General features: G+C 44.4%; 1 protein-coding gene across 8 annotated transcripts in view; it reads left to right on the forward strand.

The window, feature by feature from the left end:
* myo6a (myosin VIa) overlaps window positions 1-22,098 on the forward strand; it is an 84,260-nt gene extending 62,162 nt beyond the window's left edge. The window contains exons 27-36 of one of the 8 annotated variants that reach the window (XM_076273231.1): window positions 1,416-1,506; window positions 5,185-5,345; window positions 6,177-6,215; window positions 6,629-6,664; window positions 8,829-8,867; window positions 10,349-10,455; window positions 11,920-12,051; window positions 14,614-14,640; window positions 18,572-18,790; window positions 19,421-22,098. In XM_076273231.1, coding sequence (XP_076129346.1) covers window positions 1,416-1,506; window positions 5,185-5,345; window positions 6,177-6,215; window positions 6,629-6,664; window positions 8,829-8,867; window positions 10,349-10,455; window positions 11,920-12,051; window positions 14,614-14,640; window positions 18,572-18,790; window positions 19,421-19,620 — 1,051 coding nt within the window. In that variant the 3' untranslated portion in view covers window positions 19,621-22,098. The remainder of the gene's footprint in view (window positions 1-1,415; window positions 1,507-5,184; window positions 5,346-6,176; window positions 6,216-6,628; window positions 6,665-8,828; window positions 8,868-10,348; window positions 10,456-11,919; window positions 12,052-14,613; window positions 14,641-18,571; window positions 18,791-19,420) is intronic. The other 7 variants (XM_076273232.1, XM_076273233.1, XM_076273234.1 and 4 more) reach the window with 7 other exon arrangements.
* Window positions 22,099-23,181: the final 1,083 nt, after the last annotated feature.

The raw sequence follows: 23,181 nt of genomic DNA on the forward strand, positions 1-23,181 counted from the left end.
AAGACATGCCTTGACCATTTGCAAATCAAGTCGTTTGTCATGTACGATGGCCCAGCTTTTGTCTCATGCCAGACTTCACCATAGGCGGTCGGCGCCAATTAAGCACGCATAGGTCCGGGGCGTGTCTGAACTTTTCCACTGGAGCAGACAAAGAGCCTACTAACAGGATAAAAGGCAGTGACATACGAGAATCGGGAGGTGACTTGAACAGAGGCAACTTGGTTCATGTTCTCCTCCGAGCCGGCTTGTAATAAACCTTGGGAGCGTTCCCTTTCTTCACATCTTAGTTCGGTTTTGCTTCCACGTCCACGCCACGTTTTAATTCTCACCACAGCCTCTGATGCTAAGGTTTTTCTCTACCTAGTTGAATTATTAGTGGGCCAAAGAAATCAATTTTTTCCTTAATGAGATTTATTTTAATAGTTACTGTATTGACGGTGTATGAACAAGCTCTCTGCAACAGAAGCACTTTACTGTTTAGGTGTACTATGCCCTTTTAGTTGAGATTGAGGAGCGCAGTAGGTAGTCTTTGTAAATGCAGATGACACTATGCCTACAATGGCCTCAGACATATTTGGCCACGCCTGGCCGCTATATTTTTTTGATGAGTGTCATAAAATCCTTCATAAGAGGCTTCACCTAGCATTCCACGTTATTTTATTCCCATCTTAGTTTGGGTCATTTCGGGGGACAGACCGGAGTTTATGGGCCTTGTCGTTATTACAGGGTCCCTTCAAAAAAAGCCCACTTGGCAGGTGCATGTGAAGGGCACCGTCGTGAATGTGCTGCTCCACTGACCTAAGCCCCTGGACCACCGCCACCACCACCCTCACACCACCACCACCACCACCACCACCACCACCCTCACAACACCACCACCACCACCACCACCACGCTCACACACACACACACACCACCGCCACCACCCCCACCACCACGCTCACACACACCACCACCACCACCACCACCACGCTCACACACACCACCACCACCACCACCACCACGCTCACACACACCACCACCACCACCACCACCACCACGCTCACGCTCACACACACACAGCCTGCCCCTCCTGCCTGCCACAGAGCTACGAGTAATATGCATATTATGAGACATTCAATTACGACGAGGCAGCGAGCCAGAGTTCTGGAGCCGGTGTCTGTTCAGGACAGGATGGGCGGCCATGAGGGAGAGTGTTATTTACTGGTCGCGGCGAAACAAGTCTGTCATCTTGTTATTGGCATGAGCACGGTGCACTGACATGAGCTTTGGTTCACCTGACCTCGTCTGACCTTGCCTCTGGATCAATGGGACGAGGCTGCTCTTCCGCCACGGTCCAGAGAGAGAGAGAGAGAGAGAGAGAGAGAGGAAAAAATTATGATTTTTTTTTTTTTTATCTTTCTGCCGTCTCTCAGGAAAGCGGAGATGGAGGTGAAGAGGAAGCAGGAGGAGGAGGAGCGGAAGAAGAGGGAGGAGGAGGAGAAGAGGCTGCAGGAGACGCTGCAGGTGAGGCCAGAACATCCTGCTGACCTATGGAACGGCATCTCACTGTTTGCACAATTAGCACATTTCTCTCTCTTTCTCTCTCTCTCTCTCTCTCTCTCTCTCTCTCTCTCTCTCTCTTCCTCTTTCTCTCTCATCCTCACCCTTTCCCCTTCTCTCTCACTCTCTGTCTCCATGGTGAGGAGTGGTTTCAATTTCACTTGATGGAAGCACTTTAGGGGCTTCGTGAGAGAGTTTGCCCTTTTCTATATCATGCGCAAGGCAAGATTGTTTTCAGTCCACTTTCTTTCCACTCAGCAGTCTCTTCACTCCATCATCCTTCATCCTCTCCTCCCCCTGATCCTGCTCCCTCTCTCTCCTCTCCCTGATCCTGCTCCCTGATCCTGCTCCCTGATCCTGCTCCCTCTCTCTCCTCTCCCTGATCCTGCTCCCTGCTCCTGCTCCCTGATCCTGCTCCCTCTCTCTCCTCTCCCTGATCCTGCTCCCTGATCCTGCTCCCTGATCCTGCCCTCTCTCCTCAGCCCATGTTGTTCTATGTGTTTAAAACATATATCTCTGTCTTAGCCTGCTACCACCAGAGCATTCTTTTATTGTGAAGCACTTTGGATGTGAATGTGCTATATAAATGCAATGTGTTTGCTTTGTGGAGAGGGTCTGGACGCTGTCCACTGGGAAATGTGTTCTAATCCTGGCATCGTGAGGGCCGCAGACTTTGCGTCAATGGACTAGTTTGTCAGAAGTAGTACGGGCAAAGTTGACTAGGTCTTGAGGGTAGCTGATGCCAAATATGTGGTTGTGACCTTCATCTGAGGTAGAGATCCTGTTTTGGCATTTTAGTCTCCACAGAACAGTACCTGGCCTGGAAGTAGTTGATCTGACTACTGGAGATTAGTATGGATCAGTATAGAGATTCAGCGGGGGGAACGTAAAGAACATAGAGGAAATATGGATATCTCTCTCTCTCTCTCTCTCTTTCTCTCTCTCTCTCTATCTCTCTCTCTCTCTCTCTCCATGTTTCTCTCTCATTTCACCTCTTCATGTTCATCTCACTCTGTGTCTTTTTATTCTCTTCTCATCCTTCTGTCATGATCGCTCGTCTTCATCACACTCCTCTTTCCTCTCACTTCCTCTCCTATCCTTCGCTCCTCTTCGTCTTCCTCTCCTACAGCAGTCGCTCCGTGTTGAGCGGCGCTGGGCTTGAACCGGATGAATCACTGCTTCCAGCTTTTATCCTCGCAACTGCCTGGCTCCCTGTCTTGATCAAAGAGGCCGACCTAAGGCCTTCCGCCTGCGGCTCTGTCCCCCCCAGCCCTCTCATGCCTCGTCTGCTAACCCTCCTCCTCTGTCCTGGTCTCTTGCTGCTCCTCTCCTCTCCTCTCCTCTCCTCAGTCTCAGACTTTTTCCTTTTTGAATGTTATTTTCTTTCTCTCTCTCTCTCTCTCTCTCTCTGAGGATGCTAAGTTGCTGAGTTTAACTTTTGGCTCTCCCGCACACTTTCTCTTCAGTTCTCTTTCTCACTTTTTGTCTCTTTATGGTGTCTCTGCACAAACACAAAAACCTCTCTCCTGAGGACTTTTAGAGTTGTGCCTCACGGTTTACGGCTCAAAGTTGGCTGCCTCGCAAATCTCCTACCCAGTCATGAGTAACAGAGTCACTCTCGGCCGCTCTCACTGTTACAGTACATGGTCGGTTTGTTTTCATGCTTTTTAAGCTGACTGTCTCCCCCTGGAGAAACGCACCCATTTTTTTTATTTTATTTTTGTGTTCTAAGGCTGCGTTTGACGCTTGGCCCCCGTCGCAGCGCAGTGTGTGTCCTAGATGGGATGGCGTAAGCCTCGTCTGTCCCCTAACCCTGGATCTGAGCGCTAATAGGCTGCTATGTCCTAATTGAGTGAATGGAAACCCTCCAGAGGGAGCGAGAGAGCCGTGGCCCCTGTGAGGACCCACAGATGGACACACACACACACACACACACACACACACACACACACACAGTCCAGGCTCATTAGCGAGACGCCCTGACCTCGCCGTTTGATGTGAGGGGCTTAAGTGCCGCTGACACACAAGTCCAGCTCTTGGCCTGCATGCACACCGTGTGTCAGCAGAAACCTTTTGCTTGATGTGTGCAGGGGAGATAAAGGAAGACGACGCACACCTTTTGTAATCCAACGCGCCGACTTAAGCGATTACAGAACGGTACATTGGAGTTAGAAGAGTTAGAAGGTCTTGCGCACTTGTTGGCTCCTTCACAGTTTTGTATGTCACACAGGTTTGCTAAGAAAAGGCTGCCTTTGGTTCCTTACTTGACTTAAGTGGAACAGCCGGAAATGTGCTAGAACATTCATGTCATTTCTTTGCACTCAGACAAGAAATTCGGCCCTCATTTTGTAAACAATGTACTTTTGGATTATGGATCTATGGACCATCTCTTTTATTCTGACCTCAGGCGTGTGTGTGTGTGCGCGCGCACGCACACGCCCTTCATGAGTTGAAGTTGACTTAGAGAGCAGACATATCCATCCATCATCTTCGCTGTTTTCCCACTTTCTCACTTTTCACACACACACACACACACACACACACACACACACACACACACACACACACACACACACACACTTCATTATGGAGGAGGACGTGCCACTGTGTGACAGTGGATATTAAGTAGTCTGCCCGTACTGCCCCAGCTCCACTGTGACTGTGTGTGTGTGTGTGTGTGTGTGTGTGTGTGTGTGTGTGTGTGTGTGTGTGTGTGTGTGTGTGTGTGTGTGTGTGTGTGTGTGTGTGTGTGTACTTTTAATCTTTGTTATAGATCACTGCCGTACGCTTATGTGTGTCACTTCAAAGCCAGAAGAAAGTTGTCCTGAACATATACTACCGGTTCTCGACTGTTGTAGAAAGCAATGGCTGATCTTTAATGCAATATTTACTGTATCAACAACCATTCACCAATGTTCCAAAGGCACATTATGTTTACTAATCTGATATCATTTTAAAAGGCTAACTGAGAAGACATTGGAGAACCCTTTTGCAATTATGTAAGAACATAATATAATCTGAAAACTGCTGCCCTGATTTAAAAAAACAATGCAACTGATCTCAGTTGGTATTCTGTCTATAATGGAGTGGAATGGACATTTCTAAGTGACCCCAAACTTGTGAGCGGTAGTGTATGGTGTTACACAGTTACACAGAGGGTAGGTAAACATGCCTGTCTGAAGCTGACTTTAATTAAGATTTCTTCTCTGTGCCTGTCATTCCCTTGAGGGTCAAAGAAATGCTAAGAATTGCTTTACCACCCTAGAGGCGCCTAGTCATACTCTGCAAGTAAACAATTGCTTTCTTGTTTCATGTGATTGCTTATGTGAAAATGACACCAAGAGCATAAGCTATCAATACCTGAGCATGGAGCAAATACAGTGACTCAGAGGATCGCTTGTGTCTGTGGCCAGTAAAGCTATTGCGTGTGTTTGGGTTCAATGTGTATACTGCCACCCAAGGTCAACCTTGTGTGAGAACTCCATGTACCCTATGTGACATGGGACATTAAATGTGTATGGGGGCTGGTTTCTAAACTCTGGTGTGTGTGTGTGTGTGTGTGTGTGTGTGTGTGTGTGTGTGTGTGTGTGTGTGTGTGTGTGTGTGTGTGTGTGTGTGTGTGTGTGTGTGTGTGTGTGTCAGGAGGAGATGGAGCGGCAGGTGGCGGCCGAGCGTGAGGAGGAGGCGGCTCGGCAGGCCATTCTGGAGCAGGAGCGGCGTGACCGCGAGCTGGCCATGAGGATCGCCCAGAGCGAGGCCGAGCTCATCCCCGAGGAGACGCAAGTGGACGCCGGGCTGCGCAGGTAACACACACACACACACACACAGTTTACTGCCAGTGAGACCCCCCCCCCCCACACACACACACACACACACAGTTTACTGCCAGTGAGACCCCCCCCCCCCCCCCACACACACACACACACACACACACAGTTTACTGCCAGTGAGACCCCCCTCCCCCACACACACACACACACACACACACACACACACACACACAGAGACATACACACACACAGAGACTCACCTGTGGGGCACACAGACACATTATGAATGTACTATATACGCATTCAATGAGCAGATAAACATGCACACACAGTTGAAAAGAAAGGTGCCATCACAGGGCAGACATGTCAGCTCGTCTGTTCCGGTCTGTAGATGTGTGAATGACACATTCATCTGTGCCAACACATTCGTCGCCAGGGTGCTGTGAACATCATTATCCCCCATATCACACTGTCATGTGGTCACAGTCACGGTTTCCTGTGTCCACTCACACGTTCACTCGTATATGATGAGACATGTCTGAGTTGAGGTGATAGAGATGTGTAAAGGGATTACATGAGACACAGCAGCCATCGCTGAAACACTGGGCCTCAGGGAACTGTCAAGCCTAATGTCACGGTTTTTACAAGCTTTGGAGGTGTGATGTCTGTCTAACCTTTTTGTTTTTTTTATGTTTGTCACCCTTTCTCTCTCTGTCTCTCTTTGTCTCTCTTTCTGTCCATGCCTTTTTTCGCTCTTTCTCTCCCTCTCTCTCTCTCTCTCCCTCTCTCCCCCTTTCTCTCTCTCTTTCTAACACACATCTTTCTCTGAACTCTGTGCTTTCTGTCCTTGTTTTTTTCTTTCAGTAATGGCTCAAGTGTTCCATCGTCCCCAGAGCGAGTGAAGTAAGCCCTTAGACGCCCCGACCTTCTCCCAATCTGAATCTGACATGTTTTCCATGATCTGTGCCCTCCTCCTCCATGCATGCCCCCCCCCTCCCCCTCCCATGTGGTCTGCCAATCAGTCTCAGTCCCACTCCTACTGACTCTAACCCTGGCGAGCAGCCATTAACCTGAAAAACTAAACTGTTCATCAACCGCCCATTGATTCACAATGACTCAGAGAGTTAGCATTTAAGTCCTTTATAAATATATCTCCATGGTTGTTGTTCTAAATGCAGCAGAGAGGTGTAGGCACAATGATCTCACTGATGCACAATCAAAACTTTAGTCCAACAGAAAGGTAATTGACATTATGGTGTTGTATGGTGATGGGTTTTTGAAAGGTGCTCTTTAATGTGATGGCTTTCTGTTTTCAGTGTTCCTGCACAACCAAAGCTCAAGAGTTTGACCATGTAGGTGTTTACATTTTCTTCCTCTGTAGTTCTCACCTTTAGAGAAACCCTAGATTTCAAGGGTTTACGTTACATTTCACCAGCACAACTGCACAAAGTATTGTTTTTCTTTTGGTGGTGGTTTATTCACTTAGTTCACCTGAGCACAAGTAGGTCCTTCCCCCACAGCCCCAGTGTCCCAAACTCCGCAGCCTTTAGCATTAGTGGGGAAGGCTCAGGTTCAGAGAATGTTCCAGTCAGCCATCTGCATTTCCTCTGCTGTTTCTGAATTAGAGGGTGTGATTCAGAAACAGGGATTCACGGAGAAAAGAGTTGTCTACGAATGGTAGAATACAAAAATACATACATAGATGTGATATATGTGATAGGATCTGGGGAAACCCATCACATGGTGAAATTTCACCAACTTATGTTCATCCAGGATTTTGCGAGGATGGTATCCACGATGTTGCTAGAATAGTATCAGAATCTTAAATTGGTGGAATTTCACCAGAGAGAGGAGGATTGAAACAGAGCAGAAATCAAGGATTTTTGATTTCACCATCTGATGGATTTTGCCAGATCCCATCACATATGTATGGGCAAAAACTTCGGTAACACTTTACTTGACAGTATCGACATAAGAGTGACATGACACTGTCATGAATACATGACACTGTCATGACACATGAATCCTAACCCTAACCCTATCTCTATCCCTAATCCTAATCCTAACCTTAACTTGTTATGACAAAAACCGAATGTTACTTAATAACAGAAGCGTTGTCATAAATGTTTATGACTTGTTTATGACACGTTCATGACATGTCATGTCACTCTTATGTCGATGCTGTCAAGTAAAGTGTAACCAAAACTTCTGAACCAGAGCATTCCCATCTCCACAAACCACCAAGTAGTACCACACACCACCAAGTCTGACACCACACATCCTTGTTGGGAAGGTAATAGCAGTAAAGCACCTGGTCTCCTGAGTGGGAGATGTGAAGACTATTGAGGCTGAACGACGCTCGAAACTGTGTCCCAATATTTTAACATAATGTGCATGATAGCTGGACAGTTTCTGTCACATAACATGCGCTGTGGCCCATCGTAGAGTGATGGGAGAAGTGTAGTCATAGAGGAACATGCCGTGGCTGGGGTGTGTTCAGCCTGCTGTCTCCTGACAGCGGGCCCACTTGGATAATAAGCGTTTAAGTGAACAGGGACACAGCAGCCTTACGGGGAAACTTATGGATTCTCCATGGGAGATGAGGCTCCGTTTGTCTCTCAGGCTTTTTAATGGGCTCGACTGCAGCGCGCTTGTTTTTAGCTTCGCTCTGCAGAGACGAGCTGTCTCCATCCTCAGCCTCTCTAAGTTGGGCTGCGGTGTCAGTGTGAATGGAGCACGTTGGGCTGCGGTGTCAGGAACGGAGAGTTTCAAGTGCATGTTGCATATAGTGCTTGTGCGGTGCAGAAAACAGTTCAAAAAGAATACACACAACACACGCGCACACTCACTCACACACACACACACACACACACACACTCAGCACACACACACACTAACACACACTTACACTCACACTCAGCACACACACACACACACACACTCACACTCATACTCATACTCATACTCTCTCTCATACTCACTCACACACACACACACACAAACACACTCACACACTCTCTCTCTCTCTCTCTCTCTCACACACACACACACACACACACAATCACACTAACACACACACACACACACACACACACACGCGCACTCTCCCTCACACACACAGTCATTTCCGATTCACATCACACACACACACACACTTACACTAACACACACTTACTCACACTCAGCACACACACACACACTCACACTCACACTTACACTTATACTCACTCACACACACACACACACGCACACACTCACTCACACACACAGACACACACACACACACACACACACACACACACACACACACACACACACACACAAACGCACTCTCTCCCTCACACACACACTCATTTCAGATTCACATCACATCAGAGACACATTTGCCACATAAACACACTCAGACTCCCAGACAAGCAGAGTGATGTTTAAGCTCATTTAAGATGAAGTAGCATAATCCCGGCAGTGTGTCACTAAGATGACTAATCTGTCCACTGGGCTCATCATTTTTTATAGGGAAGAAATGGCCAAGGAAATGTCTGATCTTCTCTCTCGGTGGGTAGTGACATTCAACTTACCTTCAAGCAAGAATGGGCTTAAAAGAATCAGTGGAAAATCACCAATAAATGGAATGACTAAGAAAACAAATCATTTTGAAATATCAAGCTATAATTCATCTTTCTGATCTTGGATTAATTCCTTGTAATTTGTTTTAATTTAGTTGGAATTGAAACTGCTGTGAATTTGCATGACTAGATGATCTGTGACTAGTTGTCAATCAGACGGAACATGTGACTTGTCTCGCAAGTGAAACCTTTTCATATTCATTCAAGCATCCGCTTAATTTAATCCACAATCCAAGGTATGAGCATAGCAAGTTTTCAATGGAAGAAATAACTGCCTGTAAATCCTCTTCTGGGAGCAAGCGTGTGGAATCCACTCTCCATTTCACGGCTGAGAGCCTTAACTGACCCTCTCTCTCCCTCCTGGTGGAGAGCTGCCACCTCTCCTGTACGGATCCTCCAGGGCTGGCTGTAGACAGCGGTGTTTAGTATAGTGTGGAATGGATGTGAATGGGAAACATCCAGAAGAGCATGTGCCGCGCCAGCTAATGCAGAGCCTGCTAATCCTGTGAGCAGAATTTGATGTATAATTGGCTCTGCCGGCTACCAGGAAGCCACACACACACACACACACACACACACACACACACACCCCAATGGCACATGGGACGGCGAGAGGGAGTCCGAACAGCATGTGACCACTCGGCCAGCCGGCCTCTCAAGGTCAACCAGTGCGGCACGCTCCCGGCAGTGCTGTGGAAATACCCTATTGCACTTACTGTAGGCTACGCAGTGCTGTGGAAATACCCTATTGCACTTACTGTAGGCTAGGCAGAGAGCGGGCCATGGCCAGCCAATGGGATTAGAGAATGGGAAGCCCCTGAGTTCACACCGGCCCCGCCCGTGTCTCAGGGGGCGTGGCAGATTCAGCAGGTGGGCGGGCTGGACCGAGGTGGGATAGGCCGGTCAGAGCTAAGAGGGCCAAAGGAGGCGAAGGTGGAAAAGGTGTGTGTGTGTGTGTGTGTGTTGCGGAACAGTGAGGGCATGTTTACAGATAGGGTTAAAATGAGATTACTGGCAAATGCACACTCAACAGTCCCCGTGTGAGCATAACTATCCATAGACAAGTCACAAGTGACTACTACAAATTCTCTTTAGTCATCAACTGGTCTAATTCTTATGGGATTTTTAAGAAATGTATCCGCAAATCTATTCCAGTCTAATCCATCTCTCTGAGGTTATACTGTAGTTTGTTCATTTTGTGTCAAAAAGGCGGGTTCCCTCATTAACCACTTCTTTTCTCCTGAAACCATGCGTACCCTCCTTTCTCTAATCCTTTGTCTTCAGAAATCACTAATATGTGATGCTGTCTAATGCTGACCCCCCCCCCCCCCCCCCCCAACATGAAATGTATCTGAGTAAACGTCTGCGTCTGCTCTGTGTTGGCTTTGTTTTGATTTGCCCTCATCACAGGGGTCCCCAGGTGCAGGCCAACAAGGCTGCCGCCGCCGGCACCAAGAAGTACGAGCTGAGCAAATGGAAGTACGCTGAGCTACGAGACGCCATCAACACGTCCTGTGGTAAGATGCTTGATATCTGCCTGAGCTGAAGGTGATTTGAGCTTTCACAGTCAATGGTGGCAAGGATGGCTATTTGTCAAGTACACCCAGCAGTCATGCAAAAGGCAGCATTAGTTCCAAGGTTCCAAGTCTGGGAATATTATGGATTCTTTTGATTTTTCTAAACTTGTAAACTTTTTTTCTAAATCAATTTAATTTAATACTCAATTTGGTTTTAGTTTTTTTTTAAATTAATTTTCAGGAAAATGTTATGCAATTCATTGAATTTTATTCTCAGATCAATAATCCACATGCACACATATAGTTTCCAGTCTACAGCACGGGTAATTTTAGATGGTGTGATTGCAGCTAAGGTTTGCCATCTTCTGAAGGTTGACTGACTCAATTTAAATATCCTGCAGAGTTCATTTTTGTGAAGCAGCAATATCAAGGGATGAAATATTCAGTGTCTTGACTTCACCATGGGCTCTATAGCTCTGCATTGCCCGGAACAGTCTTCTCCTATTAGTAAAAATGTTTTCAAATATAATCGTCTAAGATAGAATTTATTATGCTCAGCCTTACTGAGCTTTACTTAGTAGGAGACCATGATATATGTAATCAGCTACATGTAATTGAATTGGATATCCTATCCCAACAGCAGTGTTGTTATTTAAAAATAAAACTGCCTACGGTTGTGGTAATGTGTGAAACCAACAATGTAGACTAGCTCCCTTGATGGTGAAATTACATTTATACAACTGATGAAATACAGCACCACAGAGGTTAAAAGGAAAACCTCCAGGCTATTGTAGAGGAAGAAATTAGCTGTCAACGTTTCCACGGTTCGACTTACTAACACACTGACAGGAAATCAGTGTAGATTTCCCTTTCTCTAGTATTCTCCATGCTAAAATAGTTTTTGCAGATCCATCCATGTTAGAATGGAATCACTAGGGATTATGGAGCTGACTTGACATGTTTATGTGGGGGGGGGGGGGGGGTCATTTGAATTGTGTCAGATTATTGTCCTAATAGAAAAGCAACCAGCAAGACAAAAAATGCATGTATGGTGTCAGGAGCAGTGTCCCTAAAGCGTGTATGGTGTCAGGGGCAGGGCTGTGAAATTGCCCTGCATTTATCTCTTTGAAAAACCAGACAGTAGTCAGCTCATTTTAGAGACTCATTTCATACCGCTCTTCTCTGGAACACTTCTCGTGTGTATTTGAACACAGTAGGACTTTAGTATAGCTTCCTGTTTTTTTTACTTGCTATTATCGCTACATCGATTGTTGTTTTCGGCCACAGACCAATCATCATTTCTTAATGTTATGCTCTAAATAGCTCTGCCCTTTTCATATCTGCCTCTTGTGCCAACATTCTCTCTCTGTATTTCTTCCTCCCTTTCTCTCTCTCTCTCTCTCGCGCTCTCTCTCTCTCTCTCTCTCTCTCTCTCTCTCTCGCTCTCGCTCTCATTCTCTCCAGACATTGAGCTGTTGGCTGCCTGCAGAGAAGAGTTCCATCGCCGTCTGAAGGTATATCATGCCTGGAAATCAAAGAACAAGAAGCGCAATGCAGAAGCTGAGCCGAGGGCTCCCAAGTCCGTCACAGATTATGGTAAGGATCGATCTCATGAGCCAAGCTAAAGGGCTGCATTGGAGCACATGACTTTCCTATTGAGGGAAAAAATAAAACAAAACAAAAAATAAAGCTTCCCCACCCATCATCAGAGGTAGCCTACACCACTGCATACATTGAAAAAAATGTCATTACATTTTAACGGTAGAGAACAAATCAACAAAATGTGTGTGGTGAAACACAATAACGAGATTTACTCCTATGTATTCCTATGGTCTAGGTCAGGGGTGTCAAACATGCGGCCCGCTAGATGGTTTAATCCGGCCCAGACTTGTAGAGAATAAATTTCTGACGATGTCAACAACAAAAAAAATCTCTAGCCCATTCCTGTGAGGAGTTATGAATTTTCAAAGAAATAACCGAAATGCTCAATACAGCCGCTAGGCGCAGTTGACTGGTCCTGTGCTGTCAGTTTGGCTACATTGTCGGGAGAAAAGCAGGCGTTGCGACAAAATTCAGAGACAAAGTGCAGCCTGCAAACGGAGGATAAGATGTTTGGGCATTTTATTGTATTTTGCACCAGGAAGTGTTGTGTTGTAAAACACTAAACTTGGATCATGTTAAAGTGTGGTTGTGCAAACTGTAAATTTAGGTCGCGAGGTCTGACTCACCGTCAGTTTGACTGTTTTCTTAGTGATAATGGCATTCTGTCTGGCTTACCATACCACGCTGTAGTACGGTGGTTAAGCCGAGGTGCCGTACTCAAGCGTTTCTTTGAACTACGAGAGGAAATTGGACAGTTCTTGGAGAAAAAAGGCAGGTTCAGGTGGTCAGATGTAAAAATGTAGGCCTATCCACTCAACTATAAAAATAAACCAGTTGTTTATGAGAGTGAACTGCATTTTATTTCAATTTCATTGGCCTCTCTGAATAAATGTGTAATAATCTAATATATCCCTTGTGATTATGTAGGCTACAAATGTAGGCTGAAGGGTAAAGCATAGCCTACTGAAAAAAAATAAGCTGGAGATTTGGAGTTGTCAAAGGATGTTTTGCAATTATTTCACTGGTCTGGCCCACTTGAGATCAGATGGGCTGTATGTGGCCCCTGAACCAAAATGAGTTTGACACCCCTGGTCTAGGTAGACTGACCAAGGGCTAACGGGCGGTGTTGTTGGGAGGGGCCTGCAGGCTAGGTATGCTATGGCTAGTGGCAAGTGCTTGCAATCCTCTCCCAAAATACTAGCAAGCTTGTCATGCTGTTGCACCAACGTGTCAGAAATGCATGGTAGTTTAGCTAAATTGGTAAAAAATAGTCATGACTTATCAGTGTTGATGGTGCACTTCGGCCTCTAACTCCCCTGAGTTAGGCTACCTTGATTAATTGTAAGTGCCTTTCTCAGATCCGTTTTATCTTTGAATCACTAACAGTGAGACCAGCCAATTTATGTTTCTTTTGTAGATCCAGGGAATATTCTGTGCTGGATTGGTGTGTTGGATTCGTGCTTCTCAATATCTTCAAAATATGATTTTGAATTGTTTATGCCAATTTGATTGGATAGCCGTGCTGGTCTGAATATGTTCTAGTCAGTTTTACAACTGTTGCCAGGCGAGACAAGTCTGTGTCAGATTGAGAGCCAAAAAAAGGTAGAACCACATTGGAATTTTGAGCACATTCTCTGGTTTTGACAAGCTGTTAGTTTGGGTCCTCAATATTACAGTTTTGTACGGTAATGTTTATGATGTCTGTCTGGCTCCGGGAGGCAATTGTCACAAAGAATAGGAGAGAGAGCTGCCAATTTGGACACTTGACCATTAAACCCCTCCCTGATCAGTCCGGGGGAGTTTGTTCCAACCATTAACTCTTTCTCATTCTACCTTTTTCCTGTCCTCTGTCTGATGCACAATACAGTAATAATTTCATCAACAACAAAAAAAAAAGTTCACTGCCAGGCTACATTATTTCAATTTCTTGAGACCCAAGTTGCCATGGCAACAGAGACTCAGAAGTACAAAAAATTAAAAAATAATAACAATCATAATAAAACTATTTATTGTGATTCCTACTTTAAATGTCAACTTGACAAAAGACCACATACATCTTCTCTTCACCAAGGTGAAGAAGCAGTGGCATGCCTGGCAGAGCATGCCAATATCCTCCATGATGGATGTGCCTACACACGTTGAACAAAGGGGGTGGGCTGCAAATGGGATCTGTGCATCTGTCAGTAATGGCCGCCTTCATGTGTGAAGAGCAGGGCATGCTTTGGGGAGGAGGGATATGTTAATAGGGTCATTAACTCGGTAATGTCCATTATATATTTTATATTGTATGACGGAGCCCTGAAAATATTCACCCTGTCAATCTTTTTTAAAGGTTATTTCTCTCTTTACTCTCTTCTATTTCCACCCACAGATGTCTTCTTTTTCTTTTTTTATGTCCTGAATATAATTCTTGGTATAACTTTTGCCCATACATCTTTGAACATCTCATCATTGAAATGTCTGTTTTATGGTTGTAATTTTGCAAGTCTGATCCAAGTCTGAAGTTGATTGCTGTGTTCACTTCATTTTTGTATAAAATATTGCATTAATTTTCAGGTCATGTGCATCTTGCGAAAAAAGCATGTAAGTCTCTCTGGATAATGTGACACCACTAACAGCAGTGCTCAGCTCTGGCATTAACCATGGACTGTGGTGGGGAGCTCTTTTTTCTTACAAAGCTGTCTGGTTCTGGCATATACACTTACTCCCGAATTTTCTTTTGGTGCTGTCAGGGGCTGTGCATGGGGCAGCCGTGGCCCATTGGTTAGTACCGGACTTGTAACCGGAGGGTTGCCGGTTCGAACCCCGACCAGTAGGCACGGCTGAAGTGCCCTTGAGCAAGGCACTTAACTCCTCACTGCTCCCCGAGCGCCGCTGTTGTAGCAAGCAGCTCACTGCGCCGGGATTAGTGTGTGCTTCACCTCACTGTGTGTTCACTGTGTGCTGAGTGTGTTTCACTAATTCATGGATTGGGATAAATGCAGAGACCAAATTTCCCTCATGGGATCAAAAGAGTATATATACTATATTCAGAGAATGTTTTGAAGTGGAGAACCTGAATGATCGGAATGCACCCCTTACCTTGCGCTGTGTTTACAGTTCTAGTGTGTGAGATATGAAATGAATGAAAGGAATTCATTTCTTAGGTTAGTATCAGGCTAGCGGGCGACAGTTTCTTCATTCCAGCTGGCTTGATGCCTCAAACACACTTAGACTTGCTGCACACCTACAGTACATTCCTTAGGTGAATGCCTTTCATCCACTTGATCAGCAATCACTGACAGGCATACATTTTATCCATCTAGCAACGAAGCCCCAGTTTATTTTTGGACTACAGAGAGTGTAGACATAACAATGGTGGGAGCATAGACAGAACAATTCTAAAAAGCAAGGCAGATGTATATCTCTGACTACTGCCTAGAAAAAAAAAAGAAATGGTAATTGATTTTCTGCCAAAGCACAAAGCAAGACAGACTTTGCTTAAGGCTTTCATGAGGCAGATCTGATTGTTCACTGTGCTCTTCTTTCTCCTCTTCTCTTCTTGGGCAAAAGAGAGAAAAAAGATAATGGTCAGTCTTTTAAATAAAGTTGAGATGGACACAATGGACTTGCCAGCCAGAGAAATTGACAGTGTCAACCCGGGACACCACGGTAATGGACTTCAGTCACTGAAAAGTCGATTGTAGTTGTAGGATAGAAGGACACAAATCAGTCATTAACACATTTGAATCATTGAATGTTGCAGTCATTAACACATTTGAATGAATGATTGATTGATGGATGCATCGTTTAAATAAATTCAAGTAGTTTCAAGTATCAGGGCTAGTAGCACAATTTGCATTTTCTGAGTTCTCTGATGTTTACTTTGGATACAGAGTTTTTGTGATTACTGGGTAAAGAGGCCAGTAAGCTTTGGGACTTTCAGCTTTCATTAAGCCTCAGGATACATTTGGACGGCTCTTTGAATCAGGAGAACAATACAAGCCTTTATAGGCCCTTATTGTTTTCATTTAATTTATTTTATGTTTAGTCAGTGTTTCATTATTCCACCTTCAGAGAGCCTCCGCCAGCCACATGTTCCCTCCAGCACTAATTTCTCAGCTCCTGAGAGCCCTGTCCACACACAGAGAAACATCCCCTCACACGTTTACTCGCCGAGCTATAAGATCACTAAGTTAGTAAGGGGGGGGGGGGGGGGGGGGTTGGGTCCTCAAGGCTAAATTTCTATCCCGGATTGTTTGAGGGAGGATAATTAGTGGACCGCCATGCCCAAGTGATTTCATCACACACACACACACATACACTGCTGGAGGGGGTGCAGGACCCGGTGGAGGCCCAGTCAAAGCTGGAGTAGGACACACTGAAGTTAGCAGCAGAGTCCTATAGCATTAAGGCCATTATCATTCTGTTGAAGAAGCTCATCCTTTTCTGTTGGCTACTGTGTGCTGCAGGTGTGCTAGTGTAAAATCAAGCTTAATTACTTGGCTGTTTCCAACTGTGTTTTCCTATCTTTTGCTCCACTTAACATGCCTCATAGAGGTGTTTGATTTATTGATTGATTTATTTTGTTTGTTTCCATGTGTATCGTCTTCTCCTTGTGCAGATTTATTTATGAGTAACGCATTGCCTGACAAACTCACTCTGCCCATACCCTGCTCATGCTTTAAATTATACTGTATATTTTGGTGCTTAAGACAGGTGAGTAGGTGGGAAGTTGTGCTCAGATGTGGGGCAAATATGTACTGTATGGGGCAAAAGTGTTCGGCACCCATTAGATTTGTTGTTTTAGCAATGTTATGATGACCATATATTTCTCATTTATTTTATTAGAATAGATAGATAGATAGATAGATAGATAGATAGATAGATAGATAGATAGATAGATAGATAGATAGATAGATAGATCAACCAGAAGATAGAGGGAATATAAAAAACAAAACAAATGTGCATTTCTGGTTTAGGTCTTTTGCATCCATGTGATTGGTTGTTTTTGCAGTGTTATAATGACCAATCTCGCAAGGTGGAAGCTGGAGCCGGTTGGTACTGGCACTGGTTCTGGCTCGGACACATTGGTATCAGAATTGGGAAGGAGATGACGACACTTTGATAGATCAAAGATCTCATTGAAAAGCTACAGCTGGAATTCAATTCAATTGAATTTTATTTGTAAGGGACAGTGTGCAATTAAAACATACATGTAACCATTTGATGCATTGCACCAGACTTAGCCTTGGGCTAATTTACATCTGCTGTCCCACAAGAGTATATTGCTCACCTAAAGTGGAATAAGAATGGCCATTTCTATTAAAAGAACCATAATTAGGCAAGCTGACACTGTATTACCACCTGGGAATACAACGAAGAGGGTCACTGGAGATTACTTTTCAGTACAGAACTTTTCAGGTGACTCCTCCACTTTGCGCCCTGCCAAAATACTCTTGACACCGCAGCGACAGTTTTAGGGTGAGCCACGGTCAAGTAAGCATCTGATCTTGAGACCCCCATTGTAGCTGTATCTACCAGCAGCTTCTGGCAGGCCAGACATGGGTGGGGAAAGACAGCTCCATCAACAGCTTCCCCCTTGGGTGATTGATTATAACACTGTTAAAACAACAAATCTAATGGTAACTTGAGACTAAAATTTGAGGATGAAATTGACATTTTATGTGTATTTTTAAATGGTCTAAATATGGTGAACACATTTTCTGTGTTCTCTGGTCATATTCTAATTAAGAAAGTGATAAATGAACAATATGGTCCTTATAGTATTGCTGAACCAAAACATGTACATGTAAGGTGCCTGAGACCTTTGCACAGTACTGGATGTGTGAATTTCTTCATCCTCTACCAGACACGCATACCTGATCTCAGCCACGTTAAAAAAAAAACTGGCTTCACATCGCCACAGTGAATACACTTAGAATTAATAAGGCTTTCTGCCAAATTTCATGTCTCGCTGCCAGACATTCGTGTGCCAGATCTTCAATCAGCATGGTGTTAAGAACAGCCAGGCAACCTGGACTTTAACACCTGTCTGGCAGCAGATCTAGTCATTTGTATTCATGTCGGAGGTGTTGTGGCTCAACTGGCTACAGCACCCGTACCTTATAGGGATTTGAGTCCAACCCAGGTCATTTCCCCACCCCTCCCCATCTCTCGCTCCCACTCCCTGCCTGTCAGTCTCTCCACGGTCCTGTCAGATTAAAGGCATAAAAGCTCCCCCGAAATTGGACGCTTATAGCCCATTACAATCTGCTATAGTTTTCAGATCATGGATGGATACAGTTACAGTATGTGTATCATCCATCTGCCATCTCCCGTCTGTACAGGAGCCTGACAGTATTCCATGTCAGTATCAGAGTATGCACATAACAAACAGCCATCTGAATTTGAATCTCAAGCAGCCAGAGTATGGGAACTTGACCTACAGTGGGCATTAACCCTTAATAACCCTGAGGCTCTGGTGTGGAGATCTTCCAATGTGACGCCGTCTCCTGGCTTGTCCTGCCCTCAGCCCAGCAGAACCCTGCTCCACCAATCCCGGCGCGGCAGCATGAGATCGCCATGAACCGCCAGCAGCGCTACTTCCGTATCCCCTTCATCCGACCGGGCGAGCAGTACAAGGATATGCAGGGCAAGAAGAAGGGCTGGTGGTACGCCCACTTCGACGGCCCCTGGATCGCCCGACAGATGGAGCTGCACCCGGACAAGCATCCTATTCTGTTGGTGGCAGGTGAGTGTGTTTGTGTACTGTATGGGCGTGTGTGTGTGTGTCCATAATTGTAGCATTTACTGTATATGCAAGTCAGTGTATGTTTCTATGCATTTATTCTCTCTCTGTGTGTGTGTGTGTGTGTGTGTGTGTGTGTGTGTGTGTGTCCATAATTGTACCATTTATATGCAAGTCAGTGTATGTGTCTTTGCATTTATTCTGTGTGTGTGTGTGTGTGTGTGTGTGTGTGTGTGTGTGTGTGTGTGTGTCTTGGTGCATACCTGGCTGGCACAACCCACTGATACAAATGCATCCAGTGTTTGTTAAAAAATAGATACAGCTCTGGAAAAAAGTAAGGTCATATTCAAAATTAAGAGACCACTGCAAATTTGACTGTCAACTCATTTAAATGTCACTCAGCAACCGTAGGGTGACATCAGAAAAATGTACAGAGGTCTCTTCATTTTTTCCAGCTGTGAGGCCTACATTTAATATTTTTATTGAGAAGGATTGCTTCTCATCTTCTAAGAGGATCTCTAGATTAATATAGATAAAAGTGCCTCTATTAACTAAGTTTCTTTCTCTTCATCTCTCTCCCTCTGCCCCCCCCTTCTTTCCACCTCCACTCCTCCTCCTGCTCCACTCTCCCAGGTAAAGACGACATGGAGATGTGTGAGCTCAGTTTAGAGGAGACAGGTCTGACACGGAAGCGCGGAGCAGAGATCCTGGCACGGCAGTTTGAGGAGATCTGGGAACGCTGTGGAGGCATCCAGTATCTACGGAGCGCCATTGAGAGTCGGCAAGCAAGACCCACCTATGCCACCGCCATGCTGCAGAGCATGCTCAAGTAGAGCTATGCCTGCACGATAAACACACACCTATATATACAGTACACTTATCTATATGTATATTGTATATATGCTATATAAGTATATAGCTATATACATATACAGTACATAAACAGTCACACACAAACATCGTACAGACAGACACACACACATAAAGGTCTCTTGCTAGATCAAAGGGAAGAATGCCGTTTCTAACATAGCCAGCATTCAGAAACAAATAATGGTTTGACTGGTGGGCATTCCCAGTCAAGAAAGGACAGTTTTTTTTTTGTTTTTGTTTTTTTTTTGTTTGTTTGTTTTTCGGTTAATTTACTGTACGTGTTTTTAATGTTGTTGGTCTTTTCAGCATTCTGTTTGCATCATTTCGTTAATTTCATTTTGCAGTGAAACGGATGCAGAGACGTACTTGCTGATTATTTCCGTCTTGTCATGCAAACGTGACGCGCTCCTCAGTACGTCTACGACTTTGAACTACGAGGCCTTAACGACTAGTCAGGACAGGGTAGTTGCTGGAGGTCGGCCGTTTTAGCGGCTCTTAACCTCCTCAAGTAGAAACGCAATATTACAGCATCCCCCTCGTCCCACTCTCACGGCAACCCTCTGCATCTGAATACAGTCTGCAGCTCGTCTCCAGCAGACGTTTTAACTGGACTCGCTTACCGATAAGCTGTTTACATGTTCGCATTTATGTCTGAAGCGTAGCGCAGTAACGGCTCTGAACTAAGGGCCGTGAGTTTCATAGGTGTAGACACGATAAGCATTCCATTCTCTACCGCAGCACTTTCTGGCTTCAGCCTGTGCAGTGTGTGTGCATCTGACTCCAACGGTTGAAGTAGTGCTCGTAGACCTGTGAACCTCCCGTCTGCTTCCTCCACTGCTTTGGCCTTACTGCGTAAACATATAGGCTACTGTACTGTATGTTTCGTTCAAATTTTGCACATATTCTGTTAAGCAGTTAATAATAATAATAAGGACGACGATGATGATTAATAATATTAATGATTACAATAATGCACTGAACAAGCAATGGATTCCGATTCTCGTTTTCTTTTTTTTGTTTGTTTTTTCTTGTACATTTGAACAATGACCTCTGAAGAGATTACACATAGAGAGATATCCCAACACATTTTAGCGCCATTAAAAAATACAAGATATATTTTTCTGAGCATCTTTTGTACCAACGGTCCCCAAACTATTCTGAGTAGCGGCTTCTTTAAGGCTTCACCCCGAACTGAATGTACAAGGCTTCGGCATATCTCCTTTCCCATGATGACAGGTCTAATAATAGCAACAGGCGAATGAGCAAGAACATCTTAGATGTGATTTTTTTTTTAGTGACCTTTTTCTAAACTTCTCCTAGAAGCACCCAAGTCCTCTTTGCACTGAGTTCTGGCAAACATGATCTCTACACTGAAATGCACTGTGGTCTTTTATCTGCAAGCAAAGCACATGCATCTCCTTATGGACCGCATTCAAAATAATGTGACATGTAAAATCCATCATGGATATATGTGAAAGAAATACCATTCCTTAATGTAAAACCAATCAACAGTGATGTGGGTGATTTGGTGTATGCAGTAACACACCTTGTTTGACCAAATGTGTGTACATGTCAATGTGCTGTCACTGACCTATGATCAGTCATTTGCAAAAGAAATACAGTGTGTTTTTTGTGTGTGAATGGTGCATGTCACTACAAACATCACAGTGTACTCCCAATCCCAAACTTAAATATTATTATGCATTTCATCCAAATGCAATTGCATACAGTGCATCCATAAATATTTTATATACGAGTATGACATGCAAAAATGTCATGTTTCTATAGAATTGTACAAATGTATTTTCGTGATTTTAAGGGTGTGGGCTTTTCACTATGTTCCCTATAAGACTCCAAAGTTCTTTTGTATGTGCTGTAAAGAGTGCTCCCGAGGGAACGATAGCTAAGAGATACTTCATGACCTTCCTCTCGCTCCTTCATCAGACTGGAACTAGTGTCCTCAGGTAAGGCTGATTGTGACTGCTTGGGTTCGCAGTAACCTTTCTGTTACCTGCGTTATTCCTTTCACTCATTTGGTGAATCGACTCTCGGGTCAGGTCGTGGCTACTCTTACCCAAAGTGTAATGCGGAAAGTTGGCAGCCTAATGCCACTGTGCGTTAAAGGGGTTTGGCAGCACAGTGTCGTGACCCAGTGTCTCTCCAGCCTAGCTGCGGGCACATCCCTATCTGTCCTCTTGTGTCCTAGACAAATGGCAGCCGAGATCCCGAGTGAAGGATTTGTATGTGACTTGAGCACCGAAGGTGTGACTGCTGTCGATTCTACTGGGTTAGCTTATGGGGTGCAGTAACTGAAGGGGCTTGTGATATGCACTGTAAACCCACTCGTCTTTCACAATCATCCTTGATTCTGCCTTTTCACAGTCTTTTCTAATTGTGATCTCTAACCTTATGAAATAAATGCATTCCCTGTTTCACTTTAAGACTCATCTCTTTTTTTTTTTCAAGAATTTAATATGGACTTGCTTTTACCTAAGTGACACTGCAGATCTGGTTTTTGAAGTAATACTTGAATTTAAAAGGTCCTTTGTACTGGTGTTTGTACAAAGTACAAACAGGGATTTAATGGGATATAGTTTGCATATAGAATATTGGAAAAACTTGGCAAAGACTTTAAACACAAAATAGTCATTTTATTGATTGCAAACCAAACTTTTGAAGATAACTATATAAAAAAAATAGCAATAGGAAGACCAAGAATGCTAATCCAAGCTGTACCTAACAACATATGAACCTCAGTCTGAATTGAAATGCTAAACTTTTATATAATTACTTCTCATTGGTTCTAGTTTGCAAAATACTCTTAATGACTGAGCCAACAGCCTACAGTAAGTTCTGCAAATCAAAGGCCTCTCTTTTACTGTTGCCAGGCTTTTGGCCTACATTAATTCTGTATGTCTAATCTAGGAACCTGTCAGAAATGTAAGATTTCCAGCATAGAAGTCAATCCCAGAATAATGCAAACTGAGGGTCTTGCCACATTATTGAAACAACACTCACACAAAAAAAAAACCTTTTGAAAGACCTCTTAGCCAAAGTATTATTAATAATTGCCTCATTGTGAGGGAAACGGAACTTTCGGTGCTTCCTCAGTCTTCTGTTGACAAATGTCACATTGCAAAACAGAAAGAACATGCAAGTAAAACAATTTAGAGCCCACTGTCTTTTGAGTGCCATTTCAACAGGCAGAGCCAACTGGGCAGTGTCAAACCTGGTTCTCAATGGTAGGATCCTCCTCCTAATTTACTGTCGTGTCCAATGGTAGCATATGCCATGAGAGTTCACTGAGGTTTATATAAAGGAAAAATCGCTCTGGTTCTTTCTTGGGTTTTGACAGTAACTGGAGAGCAGGTGTGTTGATGAGAGAGGGCTGGTCAGAAGGGTAATGCCCCCTTTGCCCATTATGACATTATGTAATTGTTCTGCGCTCGGTCTTCTGTCCTTCAGAAGTAGTGCCAAGTCTTTGGGGGTTCACGTCACAATCTACATATCTGAAGAGAAGAAAA

Source organism: Alosa pseudoharengus, unplaced genomic scaffold, assembly GCF_046254945.1.
Source record: "Alosa pseudoharengus isolate Yale_2024_CS ecotype anadromous, Long Island Sound unplaced genomic scaffold, YU_APseudo_1.1 YU_APseudo_1.1_scf_7, whole genome shotgun sequence".
In the NCBI taxonomy this organism is placed as follows: Eukaryota; Metazoa; Chordata; class Actinopteri; order Clupeiformes; family Clupeidae; genus Alosa; species Alosa pseudoharengus.